At 39.3% G+C, this 20,337-nt stretch overlaps 2 protein-coding genes across 2 annotated transcripts; both read left to right on the forward strand.

Moving 5' to 3' along the window:
• The first annotated feature begins 11,130 nt into the window (after positions 1-11,130).
• On the forward strand, positions 11,131-13,180 carry LOC121260158. Its single transcript, XM_041162001.1, has 4 exons — positions 11,131-11,526; positions 11,836-11,971; positions 12,405-12,659; positions 12,831-13,180. The coding sequence occupies exons 1-4, from the start codon at positions 11,131-11,133 to the stop codon at positions 13,178-13,180; spliced, it is 1,137 nt and encodes a 378-aa protein (XP_041017935.1).
• A 3,578-nt stretch (positions 13,181-16,758) lies between these two features.
• LOC121260159 lies at positions 16,759-17,082 on the forward strand. The gene has a single exon (XM_041162003.1). It carries the CDS (start codon positions 16,759-16,761, stop codon positions 17,080-17,082), a length of 324 nt encoding a protein of 107 aa, XP_041017937.1.
• Positions 17,083-20,337: the final 3,255 nt, after the last annotated feature.

The raw sequence follows: 20,337 nt of genomic DNA on the forward strand, positions 1-20,337 counted from the left end.
CTCCCTTTGTCTGGTAGAGGAAGATCTGAGGGATTCTTCCGAAGGGAGCAACTTCGGGCGGCATAGCAACTAGCGTATCATCAGAAGGAAGGTGTCCCAAAGGAGGCAGAGAGCTCCTTAAACTCACCTCAGAAAGGAGGACCTCGGAGGAAATGTTGTCAAGATGGTTCTGCACCCATTCTCACACAATTGCAATGCGCTTCACTTCATAAAGAGTGACTGTGGGATGCACATCCTTGTCTTCCAAGACTTTTCCCCAATCTGTCCATATTGGGATCTCCCAGTGGTTTACCTGGCCTACTAGAAACTCCCATCCAAGACCAGATACACAGAAGAATTTGGAAGACCAGTCTTTCAATTTACGATACCATGTTTCCAAGGTGACTAGAGCGTGGGTTGCCTTGGACATTCTCCTTCAGACATAGCACCCCATAGGCAAGAAGAAACTCGTGACTAGTAAGGTTGGCGTCATTCGGGAAGGACTCCAACAAAGCCCGCCGACAGATAATGCTGTAATGCTGCAGCACATCAATAATCTCCAGGCATTTGGGTGTAGTTGGGAAGGGCTCAAGCCAAGGCAATGCAGAAGGTCACGAATAGGGTGAGGGAATTGTAGTCTCCAGTCACATGAAAATACGGAAGGGTAAAGGGCCACCCTAGTGGAATGACCCTGTGCATCGACGACGCCTTCATCAGGGCCAGGAACTTCGAAGGAAGCAGACTCTGGTACTTGGTAGGTGAGGGCTTAAGGAGGCTAGCGTTGGTTTATTGGTAGTTGAGCGCCATCCGCTACCCAAAAACAATGGCCCAGTATCAGTAGAGGCCTTGCCAAAAACATTGGGTTGAATGGATTTTTCAAAGGCCATCACTAATAGAACAGGAAGTAGCAAAGAAAACCGGTCGAGGAGAAGAAAAATCAAGAGAGCTAGAATAGCGGACAATCACAACGTTGTGGGTGGAAACTAGGTCCCACTCCCACGTTTTATAAAAACAAGGTGACGGTTAGACTCTCATGCATTGTGGCAAAAAGGACACTCGCCATTTCTGATTCAGGGAATGTGGTTTACGAGATTGAAAAGATGTTATGAAAAGGTGAGCCCATCATGGAAGATAGGAACACCGTCAGAAATGCCAATCTGCAGAAGCCTCCTAGACCTTAGAAAACCTAAGTAAGTTTCCCGGCCTTGGTAAGAAGGTGGGATCAAATTATGATAAATTCCCACCGTACTTGTCTAGTGAGAATTAGCAGGGTAACTGTAAGGAGATTTTTCCTTCTGGGCCCAAGAGGCCCAATTAAGCCAAGTTTGGAGCAGAAAGCCATTAACTCGGCCCACTAGGAGGACCCATTGTACACGACCTGTAAGAGGAATGACGCTGCAGAGGACAATACTAGTCTATCTAAGGGCCCCTCGAGTAGTGACCAGTCCTCAACTGCCCACTCATACATCAAACATGATATACGGGGAACCGTTGATCTACTAATAGAGATGGCATGAACGGGCTAGAAGGAAGGTAGACTGGGAGGAGAAGGTTGGAGAATCATGTTGCATTAATGATTTCGACACCCCAAGAAAGCCAAAAATCAAGTCAAGGATGGAGAATCTAGACCCGATGAGAACCCGTTTCAAGAACCTAGATTATATTAAAATCTAGACCCGTTGAAGAACCCGTCTCAAGAACCCAGATTACAAAGGAGGAACGCCACAAAGGTTGTGATTTACCTATAATAAGTTCAAGAGTTCAATCAAGAACAAGAGGAGAAAACTCAACTCACAAATAAAATTCAATATTGTCTAATCTCTCAAATGAGGCTACAAAGAGTTTTTAAACCCAAATCTAATCAAAACCCAAGCCAAAATAAAGCCCCTTTTACCCAAAATTACACTTGATGAACAGTACCAGCTACAGTACCCGCAGCTACAGTAACCCCTACAATAAATTGATGAAACCCTAGTTCTTAAAATGTAACTTTCCAAATAAGCCCTTGGCCAAAATACAAGGGCTTCCCAAAAACATAGTTCATAAGAAATAAGACATGTGAGCCAAGCATCTTCGAGCCCACTTATTCTAAACTAGTAAAATAAATCATTTAACCAAATTAGAAGCCTCCAATAACAATAGGCCGTATATCTAAGTCATGTCTTCCACAGCTTGAATAAAGTGGATCAGAGCTGGTTCTCCTTCTTTCAAGCCCATCTTGAGTGTTGGGTTCTTGTTAGCTTCATCCCAAGTGGATTGCACCAATCTATGCATTGCTTCCTTGATCTTGTAATTGGCCCATCTGAAATTTACAAATGATCTTTAAGACTAGGCCCACCTTGGTTCCCATCATTCCCCCTCTCCTCAAAAGGATTCGACCTCGAATCTCGACCTGGATCAAAAGGAAAAATGTTAGTAACATTGAAAATAGCAAAAACTTGATACTTACTTGAAAGATCTACTTCATGTGTATTTTCATTAATTTTCTCAAGAAATTGAAAATGTTCATCCAAGCTACTCCTATCATCAACAAGCAAAGCCATCAAAGGTAAAGGAGTAAGTGGATTAAAACCATAAACAACCTCAAATGGAGAATAAGAAATAGTAGTATGCAAAGTTTTATATGTACACTCTAATAAGGGCAAATGATACTCCTGCAAATGTCCATGTAGCAATTCAATGAATGGCAAATGATACTCCCACAAACGTTCATGAAACACAACTAAATTTTTTCTTACACCACTCCAATTATATGCAAACTCAATGAATGGCAAGTAATACTTCCACAAATGTTCATGCAACACCTTAATAAATGACAAATGATACTTCCACAAACGTTCATGTAATACGTCAGTGAATGGCAAATGATACTCCCACAAACGTTCATGCAACATATTGAAAGTCTTCCTTACACCAAAGTTACCCAACAAACCACCATGTCTATCACACACAAGCAACTTAAACATAAAACTAGTTGGCACACAAAATCTATTCTCTCTAAACAAGTACCAATCTAATTTATAGAACTTACCAAACGATGCTTTTTCACATGTTCCATACACACTAGCAAATTCATCATCATTACCATGCAATTCCTTATTATATTCAAGTCTCAACAATTTTGCATCTAAAATGAAGATAAGGACGTACCTTCTTGCTAAAGCATCAACCACAAAATTTTCCATACCTTGTGTGTATTTGAATATATGAGGAAAAGTCTCAACACAGTCCTCCCGCTTAGCATGCATTATAGTCAACGACTTACCTTGTCCCTTCAAGTGTGAAAAAGACTCATGTTCTTCAAAGAAAGGTCAGTTAGGAATTGTCGCACCTGGCACAAAATCGATGTAGTACTCTATCTCCCTAATAGGTGGCAATCCACCAAACACAACTCTAGGAAACATGACCTCATATCCCTGCAACAAAAAGACAATAACACTAGGTAAAGATACGTCAAGTTCGTTAGTATTAAGACTCGCCTAGCATAAAAACTCGCTTTTCTTTTTGTTTTTCTCTCACTTTCTTCACTCTCTCTTTTCTTTCCACAATTCTTTTCTTTTTCACTCTCTTTTTGCTTTTCACTCTCGACCTGACAACTGTTTTTCAACTCATTCTCTCTTTCTCTTGAGGTTTCAACATCACCCTCATCTTTTATCTCTCTCATTTTACTCTCTCTCTTATTTTCGGCCTCACTATTTCTTTTTTTCTCAATCTCACTTTCACTCTTGCTTTTTAGCTCAATCTCATTTTCACTTTTTCTTTTTCGATCACACTCATTTTCACTCTTTCTTTTTTGAGCAACCTCACTTTTCAGTTTCAAATGAACCCCATGGACTTGTGTTGGAGTTAAAGGAGCAAGTTTGATTGTTTTTCCATCATTTTCAAAACTGTACATGTTCCTTAACCCATCATGGATCACCTTCCTATCATACTCCCATGGCTTTCCCAACAAAATATGACCAGCATGCATAAGCACTACATCACAAAGGACCATATCCTGGTATTTTCCAATTGAAAAAGTAACTAGCACTTGCTTATTGACCCTAACCTCCCCACTATCACTCGACCACTGCGACATGTACGGTCTAGGGTGTTTTAAGGTAGGTAAATTCAATTTCTCAACTAAAGTAGTGCTAGCCAAATTAATACAACTCCGCAAATCAATGATCATACTACATACCTTGTTATTGATGTGACATCTAGTATGAAAAATGTTCTCGCTCTGCTTCTCTGTATCATCCATCTTAATTTGTATATTGAGAGCATGCCTGGCAACAAGAGACTCACCATACTCTTCATTCTTACAATTATGTTCAATACAAGGTTCACTCCTCCTCCTATCTCTCCTGCCTTGTAAATTTCTAATTACCAGTTCTTGACGATTCATCCTATCCCTCACTTCACCTAACACCAAGTTCAACCGCTCAAACTGTTGTTGCATGGATTGCAACACAAATGATGAGTTATCTACCATCCCCTTTGGTGAAGAGCCACTCTGATGAGACATTGTAAAGTGCTGCACAAATGAAAGTGGAAAAACCTCACACACTCCCTTACGTGTTTACACTCGAATAATGGCATTCTACTCGTGTTTCACTCCTAATTGGCTTTTCCCCGATAATAGTCTCACACTCTCTTGCATTTTACCTCAATAGTTTTCCCGCTCAAGTTCTTTAAGAACTAATTGAACTAAATCAAGACAATACAACCTAGTATTATTCCAACCAGTAATATAGATCCAAGAAACAAGAAACAAGGAAGGAATAAAACGACACGGGACTCAAGGAATTTATATGAAGGCAAGAGTAGTTATAGAACAAGATACCAACTACAAATATGTATTCAGCCCCTTTGAGGATAAAACTCAATCAACAAATGTTTTTCCTTGTCTTTGTTGTAACTATGTAGCAACCTTTAAATTCTACCTCTCCTTATCTTCTTCTCCTTCTTCTTCTTCTTCTTCTTTTTTTTTTTCGAATTTTTTTTTCTTTTCTTTTCCTTTCCTTTCCTTTGTTTTCTTTTCTTTTCTTTTCTTTTCTTTTCCTTTCCTTTCTTTTCTTTTCCTTTCCTTTCCTTTGTTTTGTTTTGTTTTCTTTTCTTTTCCTTTCCTTTCTTTTCTTTTCTTTTCTTTTTTTCTAATTCAATCACAAACAGAAATATTCAATTGTAAAAATCAATCAATTGAATTGAAGCACACAAGAATTGACAACGAAATAGAAGAGAATCAATGGAACGACATTCCAAGCAATTGACAAACTCAGATATGCATTAAACCCTAGAATTTTGAAACCTGGGTGATGCAAATTTCAGCCAAACCCAAAACCCTTAGAATTTTGGCAGCCTACTTTTCGTTTCTGCAATTTTTTTTTCTCTATTTTTTTTTCTTCTTTTCTTTTCTTTTCTTTTCTTTTCTTTTCCTTTCAGCAACTAAAACAAGAGATTTCAGCCAACACAAATCCTAGAACAATGAATTTCAGCAACCCTAACAATAGTGAAGAAATCTGCGAACCACCACTATTTTTTTTTTTCATAATCAATCCTAGAACAATGAAGCCCTAGAATTAAATATGCAAGAAATAAAAGATAGAATAAGACCTGATTGGAAACCTTGCTCTGAATACCAAATGATATGAACCCGCGGGAATGAAATCCCTTGAACCCACAATCAATTTGAAAACTCTCCAAGAAAGCAAAAAATCAAGTCAAGGATGGAGAATCTAGACCCGATGAGAACCCGTTTCAAGAACATAGATTATATTAAAATCTAGACCCGTTGAAGAACCAGTCTCAAGAACCCATATTACAAAGGAGGAACGCCACAAAGGTTGTGATTTACCTTTGATAAGTTCAAGAGTTCAATCAAGAACAAGAGAATAAAACTCAACTCACAAATAAAATTCAATATTGTCTAATCTCTCAAATGAGGTTACAAAGAGTTTTTAAACCCAAACCTAATCAAAACCCTAGCCAAAATAAAGCCCCTTTTACCCAAAATTACCCTTGATGAACAGTACCGGCTACAGTACCCGCGGCTACAGTAACCCCTACAATAAATTGATGAAACCCTAGTTCTTAAAATGTAACTTTCCAAATAAGCCCTTGGCCAAAATACAAGGCCTTCCCAAAAACATAGTTATTAAGAAATAAGACATGTGAGCCAAGCATCTTCAAGCCCACTTATTCTAAACTAGTAAAATAAATCATTTAACCAAATTAGAAGCCTCCAATAACAATAGGCTGTATATCTAAGTCATGTCTTCCACAGGTTGAATAAAGTGGATCAGAGCTGGTTCTCCTTCTTTCAAGCCCATCTTGAGTGTTGGGCTCATGCTAGCTTCATCCCAAGTGGATTGCACCAATCCATGCATTGCTTCCTTGATCTTCTTGGCCCTTCATCTTGTAATTGGCCCATCTGGAATTTGCAAATGATTTTTAAGACTAGGCCCACCTTGGTTCCCATCACATGGCATGGCATAACATGTATAACAACATACAAACATAAACTGTAGTTCCCTTACCCATCACACATACACAGTAAACTAATAGTTAGTTAAAAGCTAAGTTATCTCGATCGTCGCGTTCTACGAGAAAAAGTGCGAAACACGAGGAACTGTAAGAGGGTATTCTAAAAGTTAGAAATTAATTACTAACAATTAGAAATGTGAAAAGAGACAACTTAGAGTAAAATTACCATTTTACACTCTACATGTGGAAAAATGACCATTTTACCCCTAACTTACGGATTTCATATCCTAACTCCAAAATTTACATTCCTCATGTAAATTTGTAAATTTTGTCATAAACTCAAATATCAAAAAACACAAGTAAACCCTTAAAAACACAAGTTTTGACCTTACTAAAAACATCTCCAAAAATTCAAAAAAAAAAAAAATCAAGTCTTATTTCTAACATATTCATAACATCATCCTAAGATCAACCATGTTTTAAATCATCCAACAAAAGTCACCAAAAATCACAAAACGACACTTGGAGTTTTTGGTTTTAAACTAAGTCCAAAATAGAAGCGTTTCTCTCCACTAACTTTGATCAATCTCTTGATCCATGGCTTAAGGACATGTATCTTCAAACTAAAACATCTCATGGTTTAAAAATTTGTCCTAAAGAAGGTGCAGCCATCAAACTTAAAATCACATGACTAAAATTCAACAAAACATGGATCTAATCTAGAAACATCAAATCTTAGGCCAAACCAAAATCCTCTAGCATAGAAAATCATATCTTTAAAACTAATACTAAATATATTCGAAATAACATCCTAACATGTATATAAGAGGCTTAGAATCATCAAATAAAAATATCAAAGGTTTTGGAATAAAATTAAACCACGAAATATTGAAACTTTCACAAAACAAAAACTGTTTTTCCACTTCCAGTTTTCAAGTTTCTAAAGCTAAGAAAATCAATCATCAAAAGCTTTATTCATGGAACAAAACCTCAATTAACATTCTTAAACACATCCTAGCAACACTCCATAAAATTTTCGGACCAAGATATATCTATTAGCTTGGTGAAAAATTCTAAAATATATCATACTCTCCAGTTTCACGCCCAGAATGATCTTTCCATGGTTAAAAATACTTTTGACTAATCAAATGAGCATAGAATGAGACTAATAAGATATCCACTCAAATATGAACAACAGCTACAGGAGAACCAGGAACGGAGAGCTTTCCTCCCCCCCCCCCCTTTGTGAAGGAGTCATGATATGACCTCGCGGGAATGAAATCCCTGGAACCCACAGTCAAATTGAAAACTCCATAAGAAAGCCAAAATCAAATCAATGGATGGAGAACTAGACCCGATAAGAACTCATTTCAAGAACCTAGATTATATTAAAATCTAGACCCATTGAAAAACTTGTCTCAAGAACCCAGATTACAAGGAGCAACACCACAAAGGTTGTCATTTACCTTTGATAAGTTCAAATGTTCCATTAAGAACAACAGGGGAGTAAAACTCAACTCACAATGAATAAATTCATCAAATTTCATAAACTTCTTAACACAAGGCAACAAAGAGTATTTAAACCTAAACCTAATTAAAACCCTAGCTAAAATAAAGCTCATTTTACCCAAAATGCCCCTAGATGAACAGTGCCACGGCTATATTACTCGCTACAGTAAAACCCTAACACAAGTTTAATAAAATAATAACTTTCCAAATAAGCCTTGGCCAAAATACAAGGCCTTCCCAAAAGACCTTAGTTCATAAGAAATAAAACATATGTGGGCCAAGTATCCTCAAACCCAATTATTCCAGACTAATTCTTATAACTAATAAAATAAACCCCTTTAATGAAATAAACAAGTCCATGGCCTTCAATCACATAATCATAATAATATGCCTAATTTATGTTGCACTGTTCCATCGCTTGATCACTAGATCACAAGGCATGATCACTAGATCTCCTTCTCTCAACCCATAGTGCATATTCGGCTCTTGCTGACTCGTCCCAAGTGGATTGCACCAATCCTTGCGTTGCTTCCTTAATCATCTTAGCTCTTGACCTTGAAATTGGCTTATCTGGAACTTGCAAATGATCTTTAAGTTTAGGCCCACTTTGGTTTCCATCAAATCATTGTGAGAAAATACCTGCAATGGGTTGAAAATGGTCACATAAAAGACACAGAAATCTGCCCAAGAGAGTGCTTTTGGGTTTCTCTCTAAGAACGGGGGAAAGAAGTGATAAATTGGAGAGAAGTGTGTCTTGCACGACTTTAGACTCCTGGAGGGGGAAGTTATGGGCTTGAATGACCCTTAACTGGAGTTGGCTATGTGAGATAAAGTGGAGAGTAATGAGGGCAAAGGACTGCCTGTAGCAGCTGTGAGAGATGGAGGTTGATGGAGTGGATTTCTTCTTCACATCAATGCACTATTGAGTGCAGCCAATGGCAGTGGATGGTCTGCCATGTCGGGGAGAAAACTGCTTCAAGAAGCTCTGCCAAGGTGGCCAATTTCGTTGGCCTTGGTGGGCCCCAACCAAGTTGATAGGAACCAAGGTGGGCCTACTCTTAAAGATCCTTTGCAAGTTCCAGATGGGCCAATTACAAGATCAAGGGCCAAGAAGATCAAGGAAGCAATGCATGGATTGGTGCAATCCACTTAGGATGAAGCCAGAAAGAGCTCAACAATGAAGATGGGTCTGAAAGAAGAAGAACCAGCTTTGATCCACTTTATTCAAGCTGTGGAAAACATGACTTAGAGATACGGCCTATTGTTATTGGAGGCTTCTAATTTGGTTAAATGATTTATTTTATTAGTTTAGAATAAGTGGGCTTGAAGATGCTTGGCTCACATGTCTTATTTCTTATGAACTATGTTTTTGGGAAGGCCTTGTATTTTGGCCAAGGGCTTATTTGGAAAGTTACATTTTAGGAACTAGGGTTTCATCAATTTAGTGCAGGGGTTACTGTAGCCGCGGGTACTGTAGCCGGTACTGTTCATCAAGGGTAATTTTGGGTAAAAGGGGCTTTATTTTGGCTAGGGTTTTGATTAGGTTTGGGTTTAAAAACTCTTTGTAGCCTCATTTGAGAGATCAGACAATATTGAATTTTATCTGTGAGTTGAGTTTTCTCCTCTTGTTCTTGATTGAACTCTTAAACTTATCAAAGGTAAATCACAACCTTTGTGGCGTTCCTCTTTTGTAATCTGGGTTCTTGACACGGGTTCTTCAACGGGTCTAGATTTTAATATAATCTAGGTTCTTGAAACGGGTTCTCATCGGGTCTAGATTCTCCATCCTTGACTTGATTTTTGGCTTTCTTGGGGAGTTTTCAAATTGATTGTGGGTTCAAGGGAATTAATTCCCATGGGTTCATATCACAAGTGGTTTGGTTAGGGTTTGAGATGCTGTCAAGCCTAAAACTAATTATTCTTCGCCCAATCAAATTTCTAAGGTTTAAAAAGTTGGATAATAATGGCATAACAAGGATTTAATTAATTAATAGTATGTGAAAGTGATTTAATCAAGTGATTAAACACACTACTAGAAATCAGGTTAGAAAGGGTTTTGAGGCCAACTTTAGGGTTTGGGAAACCGTTTAGGGTTTCGGTTTCAACCAAACTTTTGGGATTTCAATTGGATTCCAGCCATTTAGGTTTTGCTAGGATTGAAATCTTTGGTCTGTCACAATTTGGTTGAATAGATAAAACAAAGTTTTGCTTAGGTGGCATAATTTCACACCTTGATTTCCTTCATAAATCTATCTAATGGTTTCTCTTTGTGCCAAGTGTCTAATACCATCACTATGTGTGGCTAAGATCTTGCCAAGTATTTAAATAAAACTTCTCTAACCTAATTCGGACATTCAACACTGTGATTTTGAAAACACTGCACTGCGTGTGCTTATCGAGGTTACTATTCACTCCAAAAAAATGCATGAAAACTTAGTACTGAAAAATTCTAAATATTCATATTAACCTATAGTGAAAAATCCTTTACCGAAATTCTACCCTGAAGTGCCCCGAAAAACTAATTTCACAATTTCGAACAACCGTTTCGTCCAAAATTGAAAATGGGTTATTGCGCCATAGCATCCTAAATAATCAACTGAGTCTAATGGCGAATACTATAACGCATTCTGACACTTCTAACTGCCTCAAATAATTAAACTCATATTCCTAGCACCATAGTGAGTGATTAACACTAACCATGTTGATAGATTAAAACCTGTGCAATTGGTGGATTCGTAAAAACTTATGGAGTTTTCACGAGGTTCCTAAAATCAATAGTGGATTTCTAGTGGGTTGTTACAAAACCCACATGTCCTTAGGATCCTTATGCCAGAATATAGGCTTGAATCATTAGCCTTGCATGAGCTTGAATCCTGCAGTTAGAGCTCGGTTTGATACGCATAGATCACAGGAGTCGGAAGTATTAAGACAAGATGACACGTGGCAAACAAGAGAGGAACGTTGATGGATCTCACATCCACAGAGAACAGGACCATTGTTTCGATCTAGGATGTGAGTTGCCAGATGTGATTCGTCAAATGACGGAGACCATGAAGCAGCTGAAGGAAGTAATCTTGCTGGCAGAACCAACAACGCTCGCTGATTGAGAACCGAGGGTGTTCCTACAAGAAGTTCCTAATATATAGATACCCCAATTTCGTGGGAACTGAGGGACCCATGAAGGCTAACAAGTGGCTATTAGATCTCGACAGGACCTTCAAGATCAGCGATTGTACTGAGGAACAGAAGTTACAGAATGCAAAGCACCTGCTGCAGGGTGAAGTTGGAATTTGGTGGGACACCAAGAGACAACTTCTAATTACAGAATTGGGAAATATCACCATTTTGACCTGGGAGAGGTTTAAGGAGGAATTTGACAATCGTTTCGTCCCAAATTCAATGAAGACTCAAAAGGCCCAGGAGTTTGCCACGTTAGTACAAGGCAATCTCACTGTTGAGCAGTATGCTATGAAGTTTATGGAGTTGGGAAGGTTTGCCCCACACTTGATTGCTATTGAGAAAATACAAGCCCAGAAGTTTCAAGCAGGGCTGAATCCTAGAATTCGCAGTTATGTAGCTAGATTTCACATCCACAACTTCTAAGAGTTGGTTAATATGAATACAATAGCGGAGGTGGAACAGTGAAATGTGACAGCTCAGATCAACCTCGAGAGAAGGAGGGCTTCTACCTTCACTGCTGGTAGGAATAATGCTAAGAGGAGGAGGATTATTCAAGGAGCTAACAAGGGAAAAGGCGTTATAATAGCTCCACCTATCACCTGCAAGAAATGTGGAAAGAACCACAGTGGTGAATGTCGTATGGGCCTAGGAGTGTGCTACCGATGCGGACAGTTGGGGCATATGATTCGGGAATGCCCATAGAATGTTCTAGGAGGAAAAAACATTCCTAACAAACGGCCCAATCAGAGCCCACCTACTCAAGCCCGTGTTTATGCCATCACCCTTGGTGATATCAGCGAGGAAATCCCTGAGGACGAGGAAACAAACGTTATCACTGGTATTTTCCTTCAATACCCCTATTTAGAAATTAGCTTTTTAAATAGTTGCTTAGTACTCAGTAGTTGATTACACCTTAGGAAAAATCGCGTTATACGAATACACAGCTTGCGCTTTATTTGACTCCGGCACAACGAAATCGTCTGTATCCATGATGTTTGTGCGTACATGTAACCTACCGACTCAAACACTACCAGAATCTGTAGTAGTATCGATTCTCGATGGAAGCACGATCACCTACACCCGTGTGTTGAGGAAATGTCCTCTGACCCTAAAAGGAAGATTGATGGAAGTTGACCTGATCGTCTTCGATCAACTAGGGTTCGACGTTATACTAGGGATGGACTGGCTGTCCAAACATTGTGCTAGGATAGATTGTCAAAATAAGGAGATAATCTTTGATTAGCCTGAGGGTAGACATATTCATCATACAGGAGGAATGGTGAAGGCTACCCCTTCTCTGATTTCAGCTTTGCAGTCAAGAAAGTGCATCGCTAATGGTGCCATAGCCTACTTAGCCCTCATAATGGAGAGTTTTCGTGATGATAAGGAGATACGAGGGATACCTGTAGTTGAGGAATACCCTAAGGTTTTCATTGACGATCTACCCGGACTACCCCCCGATAGAGAAATCGAGTTCACCATAGAACTAGAACCCACAACAACCCCTGTCCATAAAACCCCTTACCGTATGGCCCCTCTAGAACTGTAGGAGCTAAAAGAACAAATAGAAGAATTACTGGGAAAGGGCTTCATTCGACCTAGTTCATCACCTTGGGGAGCGCCAGTTCTATTTGTTAAGAAGAAGGATGGATCATTGAGGATGTGCATTGACTATTGGGAATTGAACAAAGTAACAGTGAAGAACAAGTACCCGTTACCACGTATCGATGACCTACTAGATCAATTGCAAGCAGCATCAGTGTTCTCTAAGATTGACTTAAGGTCTGGTTATCATCAACTCAAGATTAAGGAGAAGGATATCCCTAAGACGGCATTTCGAACCAGATACAGACATCACGAAGAATTCGTGATGTCCTTTGGTCTAACCAATGCCCCGGCCGCCTTCATGGATATGATGAACAGAGTATTCAGACCCAATCTGGATAGCTTTGTTGTTGTATTGATTGACGATATATTGATTTATTCAAGCAGCGAAGAAGATCACAAGCAGTATCTTCGTTTACCATTTGTATGCCAAATTCAGTAAGTGCGAGTTTTGGCTTAAGGAGGTAAAATTTTTAGGGCATGTGATTTCAAGCAAAGGAGTATCAGTCGATCCCAGCAAAATTGAAGTTGTAGTAAGCTGGAAGCAACTGACGAATGTGCACGAAATATAGAGTTTTCTGGGATTAGCTGGTTACTATCGGTGATTCGTGATGGGAACCAAGGTGGGCCTAGTCGTAAAGATCATTTGCAAGTTTCAGATGGGCCAATTACAAGATCAAGGGCCAAGAAGATCAAGGAATCAATGCACGGATTGATGCAATCCACTTGGGATGAAGCTAGCAAGAGCCCAACACTCAAGATGGGCTTGAAGAAGGAGAACCAGCTTTGATCCACTTTATTCAAGCTGTGCAAGACATGACTTAGAGATACGGCCTATTGTTATTGGAGGCTTCTAATTTGGTTAAATGATTTATTTTATTAGTTTAAAATAAGTGGGCTTGAAGATGCTTGGCTCACATGTCTTATTTCTTATGAACTATGTTTTTGGGAAGGCCTTGTATTTTGGCCAATGGCTTATTTGGAAAGTTACATTTTAGGAACTAGGGTTTCAAGAGGTACTGTAGCCGTACTGTAGCCGCGGGTACTGTAGCTAGACACTGTTCATCAGGGCATTTTGGGTAAAAAGGGGCTTTATTTTGGCTAGGGTTTTAATTAGGTTTAGTTTAAATACTCCTTGTAGCTCATTTGAAGGGTAGACAATATTGAATTTTATTTGTGAGTTGAGTTTTCTCCTCTTGTTCTTGATTGAACTCTTGAACTTATCAAAGGTAAATCACAACCTTTGTGGCGTTCCTCCTTTGTAATCTAGGTTCTTGAAACGGGTTCTTCAATGGGTCTAGATTTTGATATAATCTAGGTTCTTGAAACAAGTTCTCATCGGGTTTAGGTTTTTCCATCCATTGACTTGAATTTGGCTTTCTTGGGGAGTTTTCAAATTGATTGTGGGTTCAAGGATTTTCATTCCCGCGGGTTCATATCAATTTGTGGAGGGATTCTCTAAGTTGTCAAGACCCTTCACTGCCCTAACTAAGAAGAATGCTAGGTATATCTGAATCGAGAAGTGTGAGCAGAGTTATGTGGAACTCAAGGAAAGGTTCACAACTGCACTGGTACGAGCCCTACCTGAACCTCATAAACCCTATGTAGTATTTAGTGACGCATCCAAATCAGGACTTGGGTGTGTGCTCATGCAAGAGGAATGAATTGTGTCGCCTACGCTTCACAACAACTGAAGCACCATGAGCAGAACTACCCCACCCATGACCTAGAGTTAGCCGCCGTAGTTTTCACCTTAAAGATATGGAGGCATTATTTATATGGTGTAAAGTGTGAAATCTACACCAATCACCATGGCCTCAAGTATTTGTTTAACAGCAAAATTTGAATATGAGGCAGAGAAGCTGGTTAGAAACTAGTAGTGACTACCAATGTGAAATTAAGTATCACCCTGGCAAGGCTAATATAGTGGCAGATGCGCTAAGTCGAAAGACGCGAAGGGATAATTCCGCAGGTCTTGCCTCGAAAATAGAGTCTCTTCTGCATAGTATGAGAAGGTTGTTGATCAAGGATCTTCCTGCCGTAGTGTCCCTAACGGCAGTATAAGAAATTGTACCAACAAAATGGGAAGAAGTGAAGAAGCGTCAGATGGAGGATCCCAAATGGGTAGAAATCCGACGAAAGATAGAGAAGAATGAAGGACACGAAGGTTTCACCCAAAAAAATGATGGGTTGCTATACTACAAAGACCAGAAAGTTATCCTAGCTGATGAAGAGATCAGGGATAAGATACTGAGGGAAGCACATCAGACTCCATACACAGCCCACCCAGGGAGCACCAAAATGTATCAAGACTTGGAGCAACACTATTGGTGGGAAGGATTAAAAAGGGACGTAGCATATTATGTTAATAGATGCTCAATATGTAGAACGGTCAAGGCAGAGCATCAAAGGCCCACTGGAGATTTACAACCACTCAATCCTAGAATGGAAATGGGGAGGATATATCCATGGATTTTGTAATTGGATTACCAAGGACCTCAAAGGGAAACAACTCTATTTGGGTCGTGGTCGATCGTTTGACGAAAAGTGTCCACTTTTTGGCAATTAAGAATACCGACCCCATGGAGAAGTTGACTTAGCTGTTTGTTGCTGAAATAGTGCGGTTACATGGAGTCCCAAGGACAATTGTATCAGATAGGGATACACGTTTCACTTCTCATTTTTGGCAAAGCCTTCAAGACGCTCTAGGCACAAAATTGAAGTTTAGTAGTGCCTATCACCCTCAGACTAATGGGCAGACTGAACGGATGATTCAGACCCTAGAGGACATGCTAAGAGCTTGTGTTTTGCAAGAGAAGGACCAATGGGAAAAGCTCCTGCCATTAATAGAATTTGCCTACAATAATAGCTTCCAAGCCACCATCCAAATGGCACCCTACGAAGTGTTATATGGAAGGAAGTGTAGATCTCCCTTATACTGGGACGAAGTAGGAGAATGAAGGACCTATGGTACGGAGATTATTCAAGAGATGAAGGATCAGATCCACCAAATAAGGGAAAGGATGAAGGCTGCCCAGGATAGGCAAAAGAGCTATGCTGATCGTCGAAGAAGGACCCTCGAGTTTGAAGTTGGTGATTGGGTGATGGGACCCAAGGTGGGCCTAGTCTTAAAGATCATTTGCAAATTCTAGATGGGCCAATTACAAGATCAAGGGCCAAAAAGATCAAGGAAGCAATGCACGGATTGGTGCAATCCACTTGGGAAGAGCCCAACACTCAAGATGGGCTTGAAACAAGGAGAACCAGCTTTGATCCACTTGATTCAAGCTGTGGAAGACATGACTTAGAGATAGGGCCTATTGTTATTGGAGACTTCAAATTTGGTTAAATGATTTATTTTATTAGTTTAGAATAAGTGGGCTTAAAGATACCTGGCCCACACGTCTTATTTTCAATGAACTAGGGTTTTCAAGAAGGCCTTGTATTTTGGCCAAGGGCGTATTTGGAAAGTTACATTTTAGGAATTAGGGTTTCAAGAGGTACTGTAGCGTTACTGTAGCTGCAGGTGCTGTAGATCGACACTGTTCATCAGGGGCATTTTGGGTAAAAAGGGGCTTTATTTTGGCTAGGGTTTTAATTAGGTTTAGTTTAAATACTCCTTGTAGCCTCATTTGAAGTTTAGACAATATTGAATTTTATTTGTGAGTTGAGTTTTCTCCTCTTGTTCTTGGTTGAACTCTTGAACTTATCAAAGGTAAATCACAACCTTTGTGGCGTTCCTCCTTTGTAATCTGGGTTCTTGAGACGGGTTCTTCAACGGGTCTAGATTTTAATATAATCTAGGTTCTTGAAACGGGTTCTCATCGGGTCTAGATTCTCCATCCTTGACTTGATTTTTGGCTTTCTTGGGGAGTTTTCAAATTGATTGTGGGTTCAAGGGAATTCATTCACACGGGTTCATATCATTGGGTCTATTTTAAAGTATCGCCCATGAAAGGAGTCTTTCGGTTTGGAAAGAAAGGGAAGTTAAGTCCATGATACGTGGGACCATATGAGATTATGGAGAAAGTAGGAGCAGTCGCTTACAGGCTAGATCTTCCCACTGAATTGCAAGAAATCCACAATGTTTTCCATGTATCTTCTCTCAAGAAGAGTTTCGAAAAGCAATTCCCAACCGTTGTTGACACGAGGGATATTTCACTTCAGCCCAACCTAACCTATGAGGAAGTTCCAATTCAGATCACTGATTGGAAGGATAAGGAACTACGGAATCGTAAAATCCCCTTGGTTAAGGTTTTGTGGCGAAATCATGATGTTGAAGAGGCCACATGGGAAAAAGAAGCTGACATGAGAAGCAAATACCCTTATTTGTTTGGCATGTGACTTGTTTAGCATCGCATCATGGCATAGCCCCGAGCGATAGCGCGATTGGTGAGTCGACACTCAAACGCTTACCCATTGCATGTTTTATTTGACCCTGATTTCGAGGACGAAATCTTGTTTTAAGGGGGGGGAGGATGTAACACCCCACTTAATTAACCCTTATGTACTCTAGATTAGGCTTTTAATGCTGATACTTAGTGTAAATGAGCTAAGGATTACAGAGCCAAGCCCATTAGTAATTTTGGTGAGGTTTTTTAGAACCCAAATGCATTCATGGGCCTAGCCCAAAAAAACCTTGAACCAAGCACTTAGGAAATCAAGGCTAGTTTTGGCCAAAGTATAGGAAAGTATAAGACATTTGGTGTCGATTGGACCCTGGCCCTTTTCAAGCCCATATGGCCCAAAGTCATGTTTGGACTCATTTTACCATTCAAAGACCAAAGGTCCAATGCACCATACCATTAGTTTCCTTAATCCCAAATGATATGAATCCGAAGGAATAGAATCCCTTGAACCCACAATCAACTTGAAAACTCCTCAAGAAAGCCAAAATCAAGTCAACGGATGGAAAACCTTGACCCGATGAGAATGCGTTTCAAGAACCTAGATTATATTAAAATCTAGACCCGTTGAAGAACCCGTCTCAACACACAAATAAAATTCAATATTGTCTAACCTTCCAAAGAGGCTACAAGGAGTATTTAAACTAAACCTAATCAAAACCCTAGATTACAAAGGAGGAACGCCACAAAGGTTGTGATTTACCTTTGATAAGTTCAAGAGTTCAATCAAGAACAAGAGGAGGAAACTCAACTCACAAATAAAATTCAATATTGTCTAAACTTAAAATGAGGCTATAAGGAGTATTTAATCTAAATCTAATTAAAACCCTAGCCAAAATAAAGCCACTTTAACTCGAAAAGCCAATTTAAAAGCAATTTTCAATTCATCACCCTCTTTCATTCTAATAGATGGTACTCACTTTTAAGATCAATTTTACTGAAAATGTACGAGCCATGCATTTCATCAAGCATATCATCCAATCTAGGAATGGGATGGCGATACTTTACCGTGATATTGTTGACCGCCTTGCAATCAACGCACATCCTCCACATTCCATCCTTATTTGGCACTAGTAGCACTAGTACTACACAAGGGCTCATGCGACCCTCACGTACCCCTTGCTCATCAAATCCTCAACTTGCCTCTAAAGCTCCTTTGTCTTGTCTGAATTATTCCTATAGGCTGGTTGGTTTGGAATAGCAGCCTTGGGAACAAAATCAATCTGATGCTCAATGCCTCTAACGGATGGTAACTCATTTGGCATCTCCTTCGGGAATACATCCTCAAACACTTGTAACAAAGAAACAGCCAAACTAGGAAGAGACTGGTTAGTTTCATCAAGATTAAGATAAGACTCTTTATAGACAAGAAAAATCATAGGGCGATCTGCTTCATCCCAAGTGTTGGCCCTTGATCTTGTAATTGGCCCATCTGAAACTTACAAAGGATCTTTAAGAGTAGGGCTACCTTGGTTCCCAACGCCAAATCACACTCAAAGTGCCCAAATTAAGTTTTGAGAATTGGCTAAGGCCATTAACCATCATACTTGAGGTTAGTGCACTTTAAGCCATGCTTTGAAGCTTAATCATACTTAATCTTTTCTTAAACTTTTTAATTCAAATTTTCTTGAATTAATACTCCCTTAAACCATGATTAGACCATGTTGATACCCTAACTAAACCATTCCACATGTCATTAAGAAAAATAACATAACAAGCCCAAACCTTGCTTCAATCGGTTTTTGTGCATTGCCCTTTGTAATGCTTGCACTGTTTTGTCCTTGGGCCCAACATTTTTGTGGTTTGTCCTCAATGGTAATATGGTCCTTAAACACCTCATGAGACCCTCCAAAACTCAGTTTGAGCCTTGGACGAAATTGGTTGCATCAACCAACTCAAAGAGCCAAACCGGGTACACCTTGATCTAGTTTGTGTATGAACCATTTGGACTCATGAAGGATTTTGACTCATTTTTGCTGCCCAAAAAGATCCAAAACCAAACTGATTTTCTACCACCACAAAACCACCTTCATCCACCTATTTTCAAGGGTGGTTTGACGGATCTTCTGCCATCCAAATGATATACCCCATGACCTGGAGTCATTAACAAGACCCTTGCAGCTACTGTGAAGAGTAATTCCCTCCCCTTCTCATTTCACCCACACCACAGCTCCAAGCATCAGCTTGAGACTTGAGAGTATTTCCCCCTCTTAGAGATCAAAAGAGTGCAAACTAAGAAAGGCAGTCTAGAGTGCTTGGAAGGCCACGAAATGTGTAAGTTTTCTTCCTTTTGATCTTAGCTAGCATGTAAACCTTTGTTTCCAGGTATTGGTATGAAATTTGGTTGAGTTTTGAGAAGGTTATGATGCTTAATGGAAAACCGGGTCAGTTAAAGGAAGGTTTGAATGATTGAATATTTTTAATTGGAAATTTAGCTATGCATATCCAAAGCATGATTTGATATGATCTATCATTATCCTAACATGATTATGGAAGTTTAAATTTGTGATTAGAAGCATGTCATGATAGGTTTTAAATCTATCTTGTTTTGATCATCAATCATGAATCGATTTTAAGCATATTCGTGATTAAGGATTTCTTTAGCTTTGATTAAGTGTTGGGATGAACTTTATTACTCAAGAATTAGACTTCATAATGTCCCTAAAGATTTTAGTGATCATTAATGATTAAAGAAAATCTCATATTGATATGAACCCGTGGGAATGAATTCCCTTGAACCCACAATCAATTTGAAAACTCCCCAAGAAAGCCAAAAATCAAGTCAAGGATGGAGAATCTAGACCCGATGAGAACCCATTTCAAGAACCTAGATTATATTAAAATCTAGACCCGTTGAAGAACCCGTCTCAAGAACCCAGATTACAAAGGAGGAACGCCACAAAGGTTATGATTTACTTTTGATAAGTTCAAGAGTTCAATCAAGAACAAGAGGAGAAAACTCAACTCACAAATAAAATTCAATATTGTCTAACCTTCAAATGAGGCTACAAGGAGTATTTAAACAGTGTCACGCTACAGAATCCGCGGCTACAGTATGGCTACAGTAACGCTATAGTACCTCTTGAAACCCTAATTCCTAAAAAGTAACTTTCCAAATAAGCCCTTGGCCAAAATACAAGGCATTCTTGAAAACTCTAGTTCATTGAAAATAAGACGTGTGAGCCAGGCATCT

Source organism: Juglans microcarpa x Juglans regia, chromosome 4D, assembly GCF_004785595.1.
Source record: "Juglans microcarpa x Juglans regia isolate MS1-56 chromosome 4D, Jm3101_v1.0, whole genome shotgun sequence".
Taxonomy (NCBI): domain Eukaryota; kingdom Viridiplantae; phylum Streptophyta; class Magnoliopsida; order Fagales; family Juglandaceae; genus Juglans; species Juglans microcarpa x Juglans regia.